Genomic DNA, 19,499 nt, shown 5'->3' with positions numbered 1-19,499 from the left:
CATGGTGGTAGGATATTAATTTGGATTTCCTACGCAGAAAAATCCCACTGTAGGCTATGGCAAGACCTTGCAAATGAAATTTGTCTCACGTTTTGTAACCTTTGACAAGTTGTAGAAAACAACTCAGAACAAAATGGGGGAAAAACATTCTGACTTTCAAAGAATAAGCATGATTCCTAAGTGTAGGCTATTATTTCATAGAAACATTAAAAACTGTTGTAATAATACTGGAACTTGTAGACAAGAGGGTGAAAACTGGAAATTAATAGTTTCCCTGACAAAGGCCATGGTCACAGGTGCTGTCCTGAGTAGACTTGCTCTGTTCTCTGACATCCCGGTATACAGACTGCCTTCTTCTGTTCCTATATTAATGCTTAGCCTCCACCTGCATTGAGCCACCAAGAGACACTGATAGGAGACTGAGAAAGGGAGGAGGAGAAAGGGAGCAAGGGAGGAGCTGTATGTTGGTAAGGCCAAACACCATTCTTCTCGGAACCCGCTGCCTCCAGCCAGGGCCTCCGGTTTCTGTCTTACACTAGCAACTTAGCCTTTGGGTTTCAGGAATGTTTTTTTTTTTTTTACCCCTTTTGCCTCTACCATAGCTTCCTGCTGTGGCTAACTTCTGGGTTTCCTTGCCATTTCCTGTCTAGTTGCTGTAATTTTCCATGAGCTGTTATAACAAACCTATTCCTTGAATGGAGGTCACTCTGCTAGGGATGCCAGAAGTTGTTTCTGCTTACTCAGTTATATTGAGTAGTGCATAAGCCAGCTTCATTTTCTGTTTGCTGTCGTTATTGTTGTTTACCTTTTTTTAAAAGCTGAGAGATGATGTTGTTGGCATTGTTGGCATGCAGCATGCAGTCAGTGTCCAGGGTTCAACAAGACTTTTGAAAGTTAATTGTATGCCGTCTGAACAGAATAGGAGATGGGATTATATTACATTTAGATGGCTGAGGCTTATTAATACTCAAAACAAAACAGATGAAGAGTCTGGAAGCTCACCAGAAGGCTGTGTTCTTGTCACTGTCCTACTCAGCATTGTTACCAAAGGTTTAGGCAAAGTCATGAAAAACACTGTTATCAAGTGTGTGGCTGATACAAAGCTGGGAGATAATTCAAGCTTTGATAGGGTAAGGTTTACAAGGAGAAATGAGAAGTCATTCCTGTAGGTACTAGGTATATAACAAATTTTTAAAATGTAGAGTTGAGACAACTAAGCTTCCTAGCATATTACATGGGTAAAGAAATCTGAGACTTATAGGAACCAAAGTGTGATACATTTAGGAAAAATGAATGATTTCATCTCTGGGCACCATTAAACACTACCTAGTATCCCTACTGAGAGTTCTGTGTCTTATTTGATACTGCAAGAAGGCTGAGTGTCATTTAAGGAGAATATTGCCACATTGAAATACCTGTTCTCCTCAGTCATTATGGGGCTCTTATAATTAACAAGTATTTCTACTTTTTGTTTTTTTTGCCTCACAGAACCCCAATCAAGGCTGTGCTGTTACCCATTTCTCAGCCTGTTTTTGCTCCTATGAGTTAAATGTAAGCTCTTTAGTTCACTGTGTAACTTTGTTTGGTTATAAACTCAGTTTTTTTTTTTTTCAATAAAGTCTATCCTTACTGTAGGACTGACAAAGAGGGTAATCAGTTTTTGCTCAATATTAAGCTTCTCAGACAAACCTGCCCCCTCACACAGTAATAAGTTACCTGTCTTGGTGCAGAAGTCGATTAACTCTCAAGAGCTCTGTGTAACATGAACCCCTGTATTGGAAAAAGAAGGTTCTATTAGGCAACCCAGTGACACTCAAGTCTGGGTCAGATTTGGGTTTTGTTTTTTATTTGTTTGCTTGTTAGTTTATTTTGGTTTCTCGAGGCAGGGTTTCTCTGTGAAACAGTTCTGGCTGTCCAGGAACTCACTCTGTAGACCAGGCTGGCCTCGAACTCACAGAGATCCGCCTGCCTTTACTTCCTGAGTGCTGGAATTAAAGGTGTGCGCCACCACCACCTGGCCAGATTTGGGTTTTGGTCAGTGAACAGATTTGTGATTTGTGGCTTTTAATAGAAGAATTTGTTTTACTTTTATAATTTTACCTCCAGCAATATAATTGTATTTCTTAAAATTTAGGATCAACACACTCTATTTGAGGAGGGTGGGGGTGGCTTCTAAGAGCCTAAAACAGGGAAGTAAAGCATAACTAGTGCTTGGTGTAATTACCTACACAAGAAATATTATGCTATTTCCCAGAATACGTCCCCAGAGTGAATGTCTATATGTGTTCCATTTCAGTCCTTGCTTAGAATCCTATCAAGGGTGATAAGGAGAATCATTTTGAAATATATTGAACAGAGAATAGAGTTTGCAAAGTACTGTTAGGTTTGCTAAGTTGAATCTGTGCTGCAGATGCAAACTGTTGGCCAGCGCTGCAAAAGCCTCTGCCTAGATGAGCAATGGCCCAGACATGACCCATGAAAGGCAACCAGAGTGGCAAAGGCTGAAGAAACATTGCATTTACTTTGAGAATGTCATTCTGAGCTACTTCTAGAGCTAGTTATTGAGCCCACATGGGATAGTTTATAAATAACTAGGGCTAGAATAGTGGAAAAGGAAAACTCCTTCAAAATTCACTCGTCAGAGTTAAGCATGCAGGGAAGAAAAAGGTTGTCGTGTTTTAGCAGTAACGTAAGGTAACATTATTTCAGGCGTCTTTCTGGTTCAGGACAATAAGAGGAAGAGCCCAGTGCGCATGGTTGCTAGCTGAGGTTTAAAAGTAAACTTGCGTGAGTCCAGAGAAAGACAACTCTGTTGCACACCCTTCTTTTTTCACATCTTCCCTGTGAATTTTCTGAAGCACTGGGCACTCTCGTCATGTTGTTCAGTTTTTTTTAAAAAAGCAGTGGTGTCTGCCTCCTCTGCACCTCCAGTTCCTTACAGAGTCCTCTCAGAAAGGTTTGTGATGCAGTCAGAGTACTAAGGGGGAAAAGTGAGACAAAGGGCATCTGATACTTAATCCAGTGTAGGACTCATTCGGAACTGAGTTTCACATCTGTCAACGGTCCTAACAACTTGCCGTTTGGGAAGATGATGGTTCTGTAAAACAGATGAGCTTCCTGCTCCTGTGCTGATTCTGTGCTGACTCATCAAACCCCAGTGCTCTTTCTCTTCCATGCTGCTAATGCACAGTAAATCACATATGTTACGGCTACTCTGTCCTGTGCTGCCCTTGACCAAATCAGCATCACCGGCCTCTTGGTAAATCACTCAAACGCAGAAACCCAATGTTGTTGTTCTTTTATGTCATTAGTATCCTTCTTGGGACCTGGCATTTGAGAGGTTACAGTCGTGTTTATGAGTGGAAACTGGGGTATTGAAAATAGTTTACCATAAGCTGTAATTTCACCTCCTAGAACACAGCCTGAGTTTCAAGGTAATAGGGAGCTGGAGATGAAGGTGACAGCTTTACTCTTAAATGTTCTAGATGTGACATTGGGGGGTAAAGAATTTTTAAAGTTGACCAGATATAGAGCAGATGTATTTTGGTATTCAGAAGTTTTAAAATTCTAAAAAAAAAAACATGTATAGTAAATATATCTTGGTCTGTGTGTGTCTAGTACATATCCAAATACATGAATATTATGGTAGCAAAAATATAGTAAGTGTGATACAATAAGTGTGATAAACTGCCTATGACATAAATAATTTCCGTTGGTGTGGCTGTGAATCTACAGCCAGGCTCCGATCAGACTAGATTTGTCACCAGACAAGAGCAAAAACAAACCCATGTTTTCAGAGCCTCTGTGTTTCTATAGCGATCTGTTGGCATCTGTGGACCTGTACTGCATGTTCACTAATTGAAGGCTTCCATTGTTGTTTGATGAATCATTGTAACATTTCTAAGTGGATCAGTGGAAGTTACTACTGTTTTCCTTTTTTTCTGGGGTGTGGGACCAAACACAGAACAGAGTGTGGGGATTATACTGACATAATATATCATCTCACTTCGCCTCAGAAAATCTTCCAAGATAGGATCTGTCTGTTTCATAAAGGTCTTGGGCAATAAGGAGTGAAGTTCTGTACCAAACAAGTATAAAACTAGGAGCCAAGTTTGTCTTTAAGCTCCAGAATCCATCCTCTATCAAATCTAATTTTCATAAGAAAAGTTTCTGATGATGCTAGAAAATGATTCAAGGGTGTTTATCTAAAGTTCAATGAAGTTTGGCAGAAGTGAGGTGATTATTGTAAAGTTTTCTTAAAGAGGTATAATTAAAAAGTGAAAACTAATTTTGATGATAAAATAATAAGGCTGTTTTGGTGTTTTTCCTCTCACTTTTGTTTTAACTGTGTAGATGTGTCTGGCATCAGAGGGGATGAAAATGGAAGAAACAAAACTCATAAAATCAAAAGAATCAGATGGTGGGAGAATTAAAGAAATGGAAAAAGGGAAAGAAGAGAGAAACATAAAATTGGAGAAAAACAATGAATCTGGGTTCCAGAAGGAAGCAGAATTTGAGAAATCATCTAAGGAAAATATAAGGGAGTCTAAGGACTTAAGACACTTTGAGGAGCTACAAATGGATAATGTAATGGCTATAAAAATGGAAGACCCCAAAGAAATTAGAAAGGAATCAGAGGACGATCAGAAATATGGTCATTTCCCTGATTTTTCTTACTCTGCCAGTAGCAAGATAATAATTAGTGATGTCCCCAATAGAAAGGATCACATGTGCCACCCTCATGGAATTATGATCATCGAGGACCCCACCACACTAAACAAACCAGAAAAGATCAAAAAGAAAAAGAAGAAAAACAAACTGGATCGGCATGGAAATGAGAAATCCACACCCAAGAAGACCTGCAAGAAGAGGCAGTCTTCAGAATCTGACATTGAGAGTGTCATGTACACCATAGAAGCTGTTGCAAAAGGAGACTGGGGTGTTGACAAACTCGGAGAAACCCCAAGAAAGAAGGTCCGCACCTCAAGTGGCAAGGGAGGCATTTTGGATGCCAAGCCACCAAAGAAAAAAGTGAAATCGAAAGAGAAGAAAGTTTCCAAGGAGAAGTGCTCAGACATCACCAAAGAGTCACGACCTCCAGATTTCCTTAATATTTCTGCCAGCAAGCATGCTCCTGGGGAGGTGCCAGAGGGCATAAAAGCAGAGCCATTGACTCCTACAGAGGATGCACTGCCACCTAGCCTACCAGGACAGGCCAAGCCTGAGGACAGTGACTGTCACAGAAAAACAGAGACCTGTGGCTCCAGGAAATCGGAGAGGTCTTGCAAAGGTGCTCTTTATAAAACCCTGGTGTCAGAGGGCATGCTCACCTCCCTGCGAGCTAATGTCGACAGAGGTAAGTGACTTCTATAAACCTGAATGGACTACAATGCTAGCAGAGTCTCCTCTTCAGAACTATTGAAAAAAATCATCATGAACGGTTGAATATCAAACTAGTACCTAGTATGACTCACTCATTCATGTGTCATAGCCATTTCAATTTACCTGTGTACTTCCTAGCACTGTTAAGGAAGTGTTTGTATTTTTTTTTTTATAAGTAGTCAGGATAAAGAAATTCCAAATTACTACTTTTTTTGTTTCTCCATTATGGGCTGGCTTCATCAGTATTAAATGGCACTTTTAGCCTAATATTTAAATTGATGGAATTTACTGAATGACACAAATAAATTTGGCAGGATCTACCTGTAGGCTCCAAAAGCAAATATCCTATCTAGCTCTTTTGTTAGGTAATCAAAACTACAAATGAAGTGTTATTTAAAACATAGTAGCATCTATACAGTATTTTATCTGTATTCGTTTTATTTTGAAGCATCTGGCTAGGGAACTGTTTCTTGGTGAGCTCTATTCCAACAAGAGATGATATGTGGTTCTTAGGTCAGATGAGCCCTAAGTAGAAAGAGCTTGGGAGTATGTAATTCTTCAGGGATGTCTTTTAGTGAGTCTTGAGAAATTTAGGATTAATATTGTCAATCAGCAACAGACTCACACTTTAATTTAGGCTGGTTCTCAAATGGAAAAGATAGGAGCAGCATCTTGAGTTTAGTACATGGTAGACTATGACATGACTGTTTATCTCAGAGGTAAGATTGTTTTTACAGTTCCTTTATTAAAAGCAGTCCAACCCAAATCGCTCTGGGTACTGATAGGTACAAATAGCATCATGGAAATAATAGGTAAAGGGGCCAAGAAGTCACTTGTGAAGGACCTGAGATGATCTCCTCCAGCTCTAGTATTCTGAGCAAACCCCTTCCTTCACTTTGGTTTCCTAGGGAAACGAAGCTCAGGAAAAGGAAATTCCTCTGATCACGAAGGGTGTTGGAGTGAAGAGAGCTGGACATTTAACCAGAGTGGGACCAGTGGGAGCAAGAAGTTTAAGAAGAAGCTAAGGGAAGACTCCTTCCTTGGGTAAGTGCCTGTCAGCACAGGTGACCTTCACTGCGTACCCTACTTTGGCAGAGTGTTGAGTAAGTCTGAGGTACTGTTTGTTATTTTTTGTTAGCCCTTGTCTTAATAAGCTCCCTACTGAAGACAGATCAGGGATAATTACATGATTCCTGCCCCTAACCAATCATACGAATGGTAATTTCATTTACACTTGAGGTATAATACAAACTATACACAGTTTAGGCCTGAGTTTAAATTGAGGTCCACCATAGTGCAGTATTGTAATAATTGTGGTTACTCTGTTATCAATTACTAGGACCCATTTTACCATCTGGAGCTAAAGATGAATTTTATTTGTATATTTACATTTTGCACATTTTATGCCATTATTTACATTTTAGTATTATATGTGTTTAATATTTCTGAATATAGATATGTATGTTAATAAAATAATGATAGCTGGACAATATGAGGTAAATAAATTATGCTCCCCTTCTGATATTGGTGTATCTAAGCAACCTCTTGCTACTCTAAGAAAATAATTCCGATATACATTGTACATTGAAATGTGGTACTGAGGAAGCAATGGCACACATATCACTATAAAATTACTTAGGATTATTATTTCATGATTACCGTTATGCCAACACTTCATATCGAACAATATAAAGCATTTTGTTAGTAAGTTGGTAGAGGTAGTACTTTATATTGGTGAGATAAACATCTCCATATTCACTTGTACTGTTTTGAAAGTCCTTTCAGATTTCATATTAGCCTAATTTGAAAAGAATGCATTGAATACAAATAATTTTTCATAAGTATTTTTAAAAGTATGCAGATTTTATGCATTGAGTGTATTGTATTTATTTTATTCATAATCTTTGCATTTCTATTTGTGGGAAATATAATTTTTTTTGGAAATAAGGTGCTTTAAAGTCTGGTTAATTCTAAGACTTCAGGGCATCATAAACTGGAAAAGTAGACGCTTATGGTGCAGATACTTGAAGATTATTTTTAAAAACATATATTTCAAGGTTATATTAAAATAATATATTTAATAGTTTCATTACTAGTATTTTAAAATTCCAAAGTACTTCAAGTTAGTTTTATTTACATTATACTTAAGTATAATGATATGAAAATTCTCCATTTGTCATTGCTAAATGATACTTTGAAATGCAGGGTTCTTTAAAATAAAAATAGTGATCCTAGGACATCTCTAGACAATACTGTGCATTTCCATGAACTGCTCAGACTTTGTGAGTCTGAATACCAAGCCAGGACAGGAGGAAGCTCATGACAGAAATAGGGAAATTAAGTAAGCAAGCATGAAAGCTGGGGAGGTAGCTCAGCTGCTGATGTGTTTGCCACTGTACCATGAAGACCCAAGTTCAATCCCAAAGCCCCTGTTAACAACAACAACAACAACAAAAAGCTAGGCATGGTAGCAAACCCAAAACTAGCAAGTCAGAGACAGGTGGATCCCAGAGTACACTAGCTAGCTAGACTTAATCAGCAAGCTCCAGGCCAAGTAAGAAAGACTCCCTGTCTCAAAAAAACAGGATGGATGGCTCTTGAAAAACACCTGAGGTTGTTTTCTAGCCCTCATACACACACACACACACACACACACACACACACACACACACACACACACACACACACACACACACGTGCACACACGTGCACACACGTGCACACACTGACAGAAGTGGTAATAATAAGCAGCAAGCATTAAGCTTGCCAATGAAGTGATGTTTCCACTCTAAGCAGCAAGGTTAGCTTGGCATGGAGGCACATGCCCACACCAGGTCTTTGGAAACAGAAGCCTGAAGCATATGGGTTCAAGGACAACAAGGACTAAATATGGAGTTCCAGGTCAGTCTCAGCTACGCAGAAAGACCTTGTCTCCAAACCTAACTTGATCAATTAGTTAAACTCCCAAGTTGCAAGAGAGAGATTTCGCCATTTACTGAGAAACAGGGTAAATGAAACAGCCTTCAAAAATCTGTGTCAAGAGAATAGTGGGGTGTTGGAGTATGTATGTGAGAAGCCCAACACATCGGGAGCTGCTCTTCTTCCCCAGCCCTTCCATTTCCTGTCTACCAAGCTCAGCAGTTTGCAGCATCTTCACCCAGCTGTCTGCAGTGTATCTTGGTTAGCAATTCTCATTGAACAAAAGCCAGCAGCTAGCCTAGGATCCAGCAGGCATGCTGCCATTGCTGTGCGGGGCCCTTAGAGACAAAACCAGCCCAAGGATTCCCTGACTTTGCCAGTCATTTGTGATTTTCATTTAAAGTGGTACTGCCTTTCTTGCCAGTCTTCCTTGAAAGCTGGCTTTACTTTGCTGAGTGTTGTTCCTCATGAGTCAACACTCTAGAACTTCTTTTCTAACGTTCAGATTTTATATGCTTTCTAAAATCTGTGTATGTTTTAATCAAACACTAGTCAGTAATTTAAAAACTCAACTTATAAGATTCAATATATCATATTACCTATGATCTTGTTAATGCATGAGCATTCATATGGATGTTTAGAATGAGACCTGTCTGAGTAGGGTATACTTTGTATTTAACCGTATGAGACTAAACCATGCCAGTAGAGAGAATGCCAACTCTTATTCTTTAACCATTCTCTGTTTTCTAAGGTGTGTAGATTTATATTAATAAGTCTTCCCAAGAATTTCTGAGAAGGTCTTTTTTCCCCCTTGTGTGGATTTTTTTTTAATGCCCTAATTCCTAGGGACCCTGTTTTCAAGTTGAAATACTTAAAAATATATTATTTATCGGTTTCTGTTTAAATATTTGGCCTTTTGCTAATTGAAATCCCTCTCTCTAATAGTTCCGCAAAGCTGGATGAGGAATTTGAAAAGAAATTCAACAGCCTCCCTCAATATAGTCCTCTTACATTTGACCGGAAATGTGTATCTATTCCAAGGAAAAAGAAGAAGACTGGAAACATGTCCTCTGAATCGACTAAAACCAGCAAAGGTTAGCTGTGGCCTCTCTACTCCTTGCACGGCATCAGAACCTCAGCTGCCCCTTCATCTAACTTCAGCTCCCCTTAGAGAACCACAGTGATTAGAGTTAGAATCGAGGCGGTAAGGAAGCAGAATTGCAGGTTGATTTCCAAAACTGTCTTGGTTCCTGCCTCCCTTCTCCTGTCTTTCCTCCTTAATTCTCCTTAGCCTCTCTATCTTTGCATCATGTCTGTACATTTGCTCTTAAAGATGTACCCAGGCTTTTTCAGATGTGTAACTCATGTCTGTATGGTCATGCTGCTGCTCTCCAGAGCTCTCTTGGAATTTTGAGATTTTGTTGAGCAAATTCCACTGAGTGAATAATACTTTTATTTGGTGAGTCTGCAAGAGAACAGGCTCGGGGACCTTGCAAACCTTCTGTTTGCCTGAGACGCAAACACTGTTCTTTACTATCTGGGTGAACCAAAACAAAAGAAAACTACCTAGAATAAATATTCAGTAATAGACTTTGTTTCGTTATGTTTGCAAAAAAGTGCATTGTTTACATATTTGCTTTCAAGAGCATCAGATTCTCTCTGTCTGTTAGGAATCTCTTCAAATTATCAGTGTGACTTGGGTAGATCCCAGCATTCATCAGGGACAACATTCCCATTTAAAGGGACTGTTTAAGAGTATTGGCATTTTTAGTGATCTCAACACCCGGGACAGCTGTTGACAAGCTGCCCTGTGTGACAAGCCCTGGGGCATGATCTGGGTGCCAAACATGAGCTCCACTCAGGCCCAGTGAAGAATTGGCCCACCCAGAATCTAAGTATTACTGTCAATGAGAACTTTGTCTTTTCATTTCTCTTTAGGCCTGAAGATTAGTTAGGAAATTTTTTTTCTAGTTTTCCCCACAGTTACATTATTCAGTGAGCTGTCCTGCCAGCAACAGGAAATGGAGAGAGGAAGCACAGGTGTGGCTGAGCTACAGCTGCTTCAGGATCAAATTCTGAGCAGGGTTTGGTAGATGAGTTCTTTGTAATTATTCTGCAAATGTGACTACCTGTTCCCTGCTTGTGTCAAATCAGATTGATTCCCTGATTTTGTGGATTTTGAGGGAATATTTAAAATATATAAACTATAGAAAATACATTTATATCGTTTTCTCTAATAAAACATAAATCATTCTCCCTCAAGATGTATAAACCCTTTGCACACTGTAATTGTCACAACAAAGAGAGGATCACTTTGAGATGTACATCTCAGGATATTATTGAAAGGCTTGTGAAAAACCCTACTTCATGATTAAAGGCTGGGAGGTGAATAAAACTAATTGTAGAATTACCCATCTCCTTCTGTGGTTACTAAGAAGCCTTAAGAATAAAGAATTAAACAGGAAATGCAGCATCACTAACTTTTCTCATCTGAGAAAATCAGTGTTCTGTGGAGACCTTCCAAGATGGATAGGGCAAGAGCTGAAGTATACCTGTTGACAGGCAGTTGAACACCACATGAAATGACAATCTTCATCCTGGAGATACTTAGGAGTAGGCAATGTAGTCCATGAGCCCAGAGATGCATGGTGTCTTGAGCTCCCACACTTCTTGGCTTTAAAGATGCTAATAAATACTTGACAAGCCAGTAAAATGGCACTTAATTGATTGAGGTTCAAGACACATTCCTTATCCCACTCCTTACAGTTCAAGACATTCATTTTACGTCTGTGAAACTGCTGAATTATCTACCCTGGAAAGTACTGATAGATTATTTTTCTAAAGCCGAAACACTGAAGTTAGGATCCGTTTTCACAAAACCTTTCTTGGTTGTCTATTACATGCTTTCTCCTCTCCAGCTAAGATTAATAGTATTTCTTTGGCATGAAATAGCTCTTTGTAGTTTTACATTGTGCTTTATACAACATCATCTTAACTTGTTCATTATACTTCTCAAGCCACAAAAAAAGCCACTGGTATGTCAGTAATTATATATGTGGGAAGTCTTCTCCTTTTAGATTACGTTCTATGTTGTGTTTCATAAAACAAAATGGAATTAAAATAAAGCAAAAATTAAATAATATATTCTGTTTAGCAAACTGGAGAAATAGTATTCATAACTAATTTGCAATTTGGCATTAGCAGTGTACTAGACTGCGGGTTATTAATGAAATTATCATACCAGCTGTGCTGTAATTGCCTGATCTTTGGGGGATAGAGAGATTGTTTTCTTAGACTCTAGACCCTTTGCACCTTTGCATAATGAGTCATTCAAAACAAACACTGTGTATGAGATCATTAGTTCTTTTGTAGAAGAGCATGTGTTCATAGGAAACTCATTTTTTTTTTCTTCTTTTTCAAGACAGGGTTTCTCAGAGTAGCCCTGGCTGTCCTGGAACTCACTCTAGCCAGGCTGGCCTCAAACTCTGAGACCTACCTGCCTCTGCCTCCTGAGTGCTGGGATTAAAGGCGAGGACCATCACCACCTGGCTAGGAAACTCATTTTTAACACCAGTTTCCCATTTGTATTATTTTCTCCTGCATTCACTGTCATTCAACATTAGTTTTTCCTCACATATACTTGGTACCACTTTGGGTATTTGTGGGTATATGAAGTATATAAAATTTTTCTGAAATGTAATTTCAAGAAGAAATCACTATTTATGATTTTCTACAGATGCGTATCTCGAATCATAGTACTCACTTGGGTTTACTCTATTTTCCCATTGATCTCATTGGTTCTGACTTTTTTTCACGTTCCCTCATTTCTTCCTTATGGTCTTTCCCTTATTTCTGCCCCATCCCTTATGTCAAAAACTTTACAGTGAAAGGAATGACCTCCTGCAAGTGGGCTTGGTCTATTTTGTCATAGTTGATCACAGTGTGATGATTTAGGAATAGAATTTCCCTTTGCTTCTAAGAACAAACTATCCAATAAATTATGATCCATCTAGCTCACAGTGCAGTTCAGCTACAGAAGCCCAATTTTACATTGTTTTCCAGGTTATCTCTGGGTTCTTTCTGTGTGACTTTGAATGAAAGCTTTAAATCATGAGTCTAAGTTAAACTCTAACTTCTAAGAGGTTTCCTTTTGGAACATCAATTTGTCTGTACTGATAATATATGAAATATTGTTTACAAAAAGCCTCAGAAGTCAGAGTTCTAGGAAAATAGTAATTTTCAAACAGTAGTTGGGTTCTGTTGAAAGCGTAAATTGAGTTCAAGTTGGAATGTTTTAATTTAAAGCTCTAACTTGATCCTTGACTTCTACTTATTCTTTATATATATATTCTTTACATATTTCTTTGGCCCTTGTCAAATGTGCTGCTGTTCTTTTTTTTTTTTTTTCAACCCACATTACATTTTAATATTAAAGTTAAAAATGGTTACATGGGCAACTAGAGAGATGGCTCAATAGTTAAAAGCACTGGCTGCTCTTTGAGAGGACGTAGGTTCCCAGTACCCACATGGTGGCTTACAACCATTGTAACCCCAATCCCAGGGACACCCTCTTCTGGCTTCCACAGGGATTGCTTGCATGCGGTACACAGACATAATTCAGGCAAACATGCATACACATAATATTAACAAACAGAAAAGAAAGTAAATGGCTAAGCAGGAGCTAGCCAGGAGCAACACCTGCTTAACATATATAAAGCACTAATAGGAAGTTTAATCCAACTCCTCTCTCCTCTCCATAAGATGGCTAAGAATTTCTTGTTTTTAAATCATGGTGGTAATACAAGAAGCTGTTTCACAGAGTAGAAGCTAGAATCTGCTGTTTGAATTTTTTTTTTTTTTTTTTTTGGTTTTTCGAGACAGGGTTTCTCTGTGTAGCTTTGCGCCTTTCCTGGTACTCGCTTTGGAGACCAGGCTGGCCTCAAACTCACAGAGATCCACCTGGCTCTGCCTCCCGAGTGCTGGGATTAAAGGCGTGCGCCACCACCGCCCGGCTCTGCTGTTTGAATTTAAGAACATTCAGTCTGTGAGACTGAGGTCTGTAGATAGCTAGGCTAGCCTCTCCTGCTAGGAAGGTGTAATTCCCAGTTTAGGCAGAATTTTGTCATTTTCCCTCAAACTATTTGAGCCTTCATTGCTACCAAACTTTCTCAGGAAGAGAATGGCAGCAGATTCGCACTATAAAAGGCACAATATGATGCATTTCTTTCTAATCCTTACTATGTTTATTTTGGTAAGTTATAATCTTGCAAGAATATACTCAATTTTACTTATTTATATTTTATTTGTGTTTTTAATTCTCATTCAAAGTAATATGTTGTATAATGGTATTCTCCCACATACTTTGTTGAGCCTCTTCCCCAACTCTCCTCCCCCTCCCTGACAATCTTGAGTTCCTTAATCATGGGTGTCCAGCCCAAGTAAGTAGCTCCACCCCATTCATGAATCCTAACTCAATAGTGGCTGATAATACTTTCCAATTTACGCAAATCAATGGATATTTCCAACTTACTCAGATCAATGCCCACCAGCCGGGAGCAATTTGTTACAAATTATTGCAAAGGAATTTATTGATTCATTAGTTATGCAACCAATACAAAAATGACAGCCTAGTCTTGGGGGAAAAAATTCCTTATGCTTTTATATTGATTAGAACACGTGCAATTGTAGAATGTGGGGAGAGTTCCTGGCAGTAGAGTTAGACCTGGCATTTAGGACACAACGGTTCAGAAGAGCAGGTTCGCCTAAGTCTTACCTCTGACCTTGAACAATTACCATGCCGAGCTAAGACTAATGTGTTACTGCAACGCATGCCCTAAATGTCCATCTTCCAGGAGACCTGAGCATGAATGCTTTGGAAAGGCTAAGATGTCAGTGTCAATGTTCTTAACCTCTTGGCTTGTGGTATGGCTCTACTGTTTCTACCCAGCTGTAAGTAGGAGTGCATTGCAAAGGACTGATACCCTCAGAGTTCAGGACATCCTTCCCCAAGTTACAAGTGGTGACCTGAGTCGCTTTACATACCAGCACTGTGCAGGGTTGCCCTAAGGAGGCTGCAGTTGGTGCTAGTATTCTCTTACACAGTTTGGTAAGGAAAGGGATATAACAGAAGCCTGAAGGGTAGTGCGAGTGAAGAACAATGATCTTTGCTTTGTTTTCTGAATGATTCTTTCCAGAACGTTTTTCCTGCTTTTCGTGCCCTTCCTTTCCCCCCAGTTTGTGTTTCCTTCTATGTTAATGTAACAAAGGAAAAAAGATACTACTAAATTTCCTTGTATTTTTCTGTCATTTTTTAACTTTATTTTGTTTAGACAGCTTGTCAAACATGTGTGCCATGCTGGTGAGCAGAAATGAAATTGTTCATTTATTGACTCCTAAATCACTGCTTTTCTGTGACTGTGATTAGATCTTACTCATTACTTTCCTTCATGTTTTTTCACTACTTTGAAAAAGCCATCATTTGTTTACAGTATTTAGAGTCATCTTTGGGGGGATGGTTCCAAGCAAAGAATTTTTTTAATGTAAGCTTATGTAAGCTCTTCTATATACAAAGGCACTGTGTGTGTGTGTGTGTGTGTGTGTGTGTGTGTGTGTGTATGTGTGTGTCTGTGTCTGTGTCTGTGTCTGTGTGTGTAAATATGGACAGATTTGTCTTTAGATTTGTCCTTAACTTAAACTTCTCAAATTTCTCTGATACAAGTCCTTTTGTTCTTTTCTAAACCATCCCATACACCAAATCAGTCTGTTTTTATATCCCTTTCCATGTGAGCCAATACCTTATAATTTCCACTGGTAAATCAGTAGGATCTCTGGGAGCCCCAGAAGTCTCAAAATGTTTATTCTTCTTTCTCCTACTTACTTTCCATGATTGCCTACATGTCATTCAGGTGTACCAGCCTGCAGGTGCCTGGGTTTTATAAAATATAGGAAGCAATGATTGCAAACAAATTATAGAGAACATTGCTAATATCAGTGTAGCATGTGCACATGACAGGTTTACTTTGTGCTTGTTAATTTATTTTCTCTCGGTGCTTCTTTTTTCTAAAAAACCAAGCATAGAAACTTTCTATGTTCATTTCAAACCACTCCAACTAATTCAGAAGTATTTGCTATTGGTTATTTAGAAGAATGATTTATGGTCATAACATTTGCAGAAATTTATGGTATCATTGGTAAAAATACTTAAAAACATACATTTTAATGTTTAAATTTTTTTTAATTTAAATTTAAAAAACACATTTCTCATACATTTTGTGCCAGTTAGTGCTGTAGGAGCTTTGTTATTTATGAAGTGAGTCTTTTTTGAGAATTTGTCCTGTACTAAACTCTATTCTAGGTACTCTGATTATAACTGTGAATAAGAACCTGCTGCTATGGAAGTTTCATTATGCTGTGAAGACCAGATAAATAAAGCCAAGTAAACAAAGTATATTATGTGTTTGAAGATGAAAAGTACTATGAAAAATAAAAGAACAGATTGATAGAACAACTATACAAATGATCAGCAAGGAAAATGAGCACTTGAACAACATTCAAACAACTAGAACTACTAGACACGACCTAACACTTGCAGAGAGTGTATCTCAAGTATGGAGAACACTCTCCAAGTTAGACATGTGGTAGGCCATAAGACAAACCAACTGATTAGTTTAAAATTAAATTAACACAGTATTTTCTCTGGCCATAGTAGAAAAAATTAAAAATCAGTCGTAGAAAAAAAGCTTAAATGAGGAGATGAATGCAAATGAAAACAGAGTACCCACGAGGGAGGGTGGGATGTGACTTAAGAGAATTTACTCCCCATGAAAGAAGATCTGAAATCAGTACTCTAACTAGGCTTTCACCTTAAGACAATGAGAAAAGAAAGGCAAACCCAAATGCAAAGGAAGCAGAAGGAAGGAAATAGTAAACCTTTAAAAAATGAATGATATGAAATGTAATAGAGAAACAACAAAACCAGTTCCTTGAAAATAGCAAGAAACATTTGACTAGATTGTGACCAAGAAAAACAGAGATTTACAAATTAGAATCTGAAATGAAACAAGACATTACTATCGACTGAACATAAATGAAAAAATTGTGTAAGTACTACGAACATACTATACACTAGTAAGTTAAATAACCTTATAAGATGAACATTTCACATGAAGACATAAACTACCGAAGCCAACTGAAGAGGAGACCTGTGACTTGTCAAGAGGTTGAACTGTCAGTCAAATGTGTTAAGGATGTAGGGAGCCCAGGCCCAGATAATGTCATCGATAGATTCTACCAGACAGTTAAGAGGAATTACCTGTATTCATGGGGAGCACATACATACACTCAGGCACATACATATACCCCTGAAAACGAATAAGGAATTTGTACCACTTCTTCATAAACTTAAAAATTTAGAGATGTCCATAACTCTGACTCATTCTAACTTCAAAGACATCACAAAATGTGAAAACTACAGTCTATACCTTACATTAATATGGATGTAAAAATTCTCAACAAATAGTAACATACAAAATAAATAATATACACAAGAACTAAATTATATTTTCACCCTGGGATTACAAGGTTAGTTTAACACCTCAAAGTCATTTAGTTTAGAAGCAATAGACCAAAACCCAAAACTACATGACTGTCTCAGTAGATGTGGTAACAGTATTTGACAGAACCTCATACTCCTTCATGACAAAGGCGTTCAACAAAACAGGGGAAGAAAGATTTGCCTAATCCCGATAAGTGGCATCATGTTTTATTAGCAGTAAAAGAGTAAATGCTGTCCTGTAAGTATCCAAACAAGACCAATGTTCATTCTCAAATTTCTGTTCAACACTGTAGTTAAATCTTTATGACCTCACATTAACACAGGATCATTAAATAAGACATCAAAAACTCAATTAGCAAAAGATAACACAGATAAATAGATAAATTAGTATCAAATTAAAATTTTTATACTTGAAATGACACTGTCAAGAAATCGAAATGATACCTTACAGAATAAGAGAAAAGATTTGTAACGCATACATCTGACAAAGGGCTAATTATTTTTAAAAATCTTAAAATGCAGCAATAAAAATAACAAAAGTAGGCAAGTAATCAAAATAAGTATTTCCACAGAGATATACAAGTCACTGTTAAGAGAAAAGTTGCTTGATACCACATCTTAGGAAAACAAATCAGTATCACAAAAGGAATGCTACCGCTTCAAATCCTTTAAATGACCATGAAGGCTGAAAACAACAAATGGTAGAGATGGTAGAGAACTTGAAACCCTTCTGAACTGCCAACAGGATATAAACCAGTGCAGCTGTTTCAGTAAGCAGTGTAATAGTCAGACACACTGACCATGTGACCTAGCAGTTCTACCCCTAGGTATATGCCTCAGAGCAGTGAATTCATATATCCACAAAAACACCTGTGCGTCGATGTTTATATCAACAGTATTATAATAGCCAAAAGGTGGAAACAGTCCATACATCCATCAGTCCCTTAACTGATTAAATATGGGATATCCATACAGTGAGTACTCACCTGGATCTATGCTTCCTGCAACACAGATGAGCCCTAGAAATGTTATGCTAAATCTAAAAATAGTCTAAAACTATTTATTTTAAATAGGCAAACCTGTGGAGATCGAAGGTAGTTCAGTGGTGGCTTAGGGATGGGGAAATGCAGGATAAGATGGGTAGTTGCTAGCAGGTGTGACGTTCATTTTTGAGATGATAAAATGTTCTGTAGTTGTTTGATGGCGCATATATCTGTAGAGGGGAAAATATTAACTATATTTTAATTGAATGATTTACTTGATACATTAATTATATTTCAATGGAGCTGTTTTTGTGTGCTTGCTTTTTAATCATCTGAAATAAAGGGTTGTTGGGAAAGTGAGATCACAAGTGATGGGCATGAGATTGGGCTGCATCTTTGCATGGGGGTAGTCTGGAGGAGTAAGCAAGTTAGCCTTGTTGATGTTTGGATATAGGTAGAGCATTTTTAAACAGAGCTGACAGCTGACACAAAGATCCTTTAAGTAGAATTGAGACTACACGTGCAGCTAGGGAGTTGGGAACAAGGATTTGGGGTTGCAGATATGGCAGTTCTCTGAATCTCATAGGTCCGTGTTTGATATTGTGAGGTTGCTGACATTTTAAGTACACAGAAATCTGGCTAGAGTGATGCATTTGTGAGTCATCAGCCTGTAGCTGGTATTTAAAGCAGAGACTACAAATAATCACCAAGGAAGTGAGTAGAGGACAAGCAGCAAATCAGTGTTGTTCCCAGCTTGGGATGCCTAGCAAGAGAAAGAAGCAAAGGAAACCGGCAAAGATCCATTAGGGAAGAGACAAAGCAAATGACTTGATTAGGAACCTGATGAAGGAATATTGAAGGTAGAAGGGTGTAATTCAAGTGGGCAGTCATTGTGGGAACTGCTTAACAGCCCTGGACAATGAGAATCATCATTTGGCTTTTATAGCCTTGGGTTATAGGTGACCTGAGAAAACCAGATTTTCTTGAGTGTCAGGGAAAATGCCTAGTTGGGATGGGTTTCACACACAACAGGAAATAAGGTTGTAGGCAACCCTCCTGAGGATAGTTTTGCTACAGAGGATTTGGGGGAGGGGTCAGTAACTAATGTGAGAAGTTTGAGCAAATGCCAACACCTCTTGCTTTTTTAATTGGGGAGGAATAATGTTTGTACATGGATGTTCAACAAGAAGGGTGGCCTAGAGCATAGATGGAAAACTGACTACACGGGAACATTAATAGTTTGCCACCAGGGCAGGCAGAGCTTGCTGTAGACACTAATAAGTGGAAGATGCAGCAGGAGGAGCCTGTGACACTTTTGAGCTTTTTTATCCTTACACCAACCCCGTGAGTTAGGCACTGTGATGATCCCCATTTATAGATGAGGTAACAGAAGCCATGTAAAATTATGCAGACATGAAGATTTGCAATGTATAGAAAACAACCTGCTTCAAGAAGGATGCTGTTAATTCTGATTCTTAACTGGAAAACAACACTTCCATTTCATCCGAAAGGACTAAGATTCTGAGCTGTCTTTTTAGCAATAGCCTTGTTTTTTAAATCACTCCACCACCCCTCTACCCTTCCCAGCCTCTGTAAGGGCCAGAAAGCTGTCTAATGCTCTCAGGTCAGTGGTTATCCTGAAAGTGCTGTCCTTGTGAGAT

The 19,499-nt window shown here is 38.4% G+C and overlaps 1 protein-coding gene across 13 annotated transcripts in view; it reads left to right on the top strand.

Annotated features, from left to right (window-relative positions):
* Bbx (BBX high mobility group box domain containing) overlaps positions 1-19,499 on the top strand; it is a 247,743-nt gene that overhangs the window by 207,835 nt on the left and 20,409 nt on the right. For all 13 annotated transcript variants that reach the window (XM_052740847.1, XM_052740857.1, XM_052740850.1 and 10 more), the window contains 3 exons: positions 4,354-5,356; positions 6,291-6,426; positions 9,247-9,395. In XM_052740847.1, coding sequence (XP_052596807.1) covers positions 4,354-5,356; positions 6,291-6,426; positions 9,247-9,395 — 1,288 coding nt within the window. The remainder of the gene's footprint in view (positions 1-4,353; positions 5,357-6,290; positions 6,427-9,246; positions 9,396-19,499) is intronic.

This window comes from Peromyscus californicus, unplaced genomic scaffold (assembly GCF_007827085.1).
Source record: "Peromyscus californicus insignis strain IS unplaced genomic scaffold, ASM782708v3 Scaffold_16__1_contigs__length_79575227, whole genome shotgun sequence".
NCBI classification, from domain to species: domain Eukaryota; kingdom Metazoa; phylum Chordata; class Mammalia; order Rodentia; family Cricetidae; genus Peromyscus; species Peromyscus californicus.
This window is presented reverse-complemented; position numbering and strand designations above follow the sequence as displayed.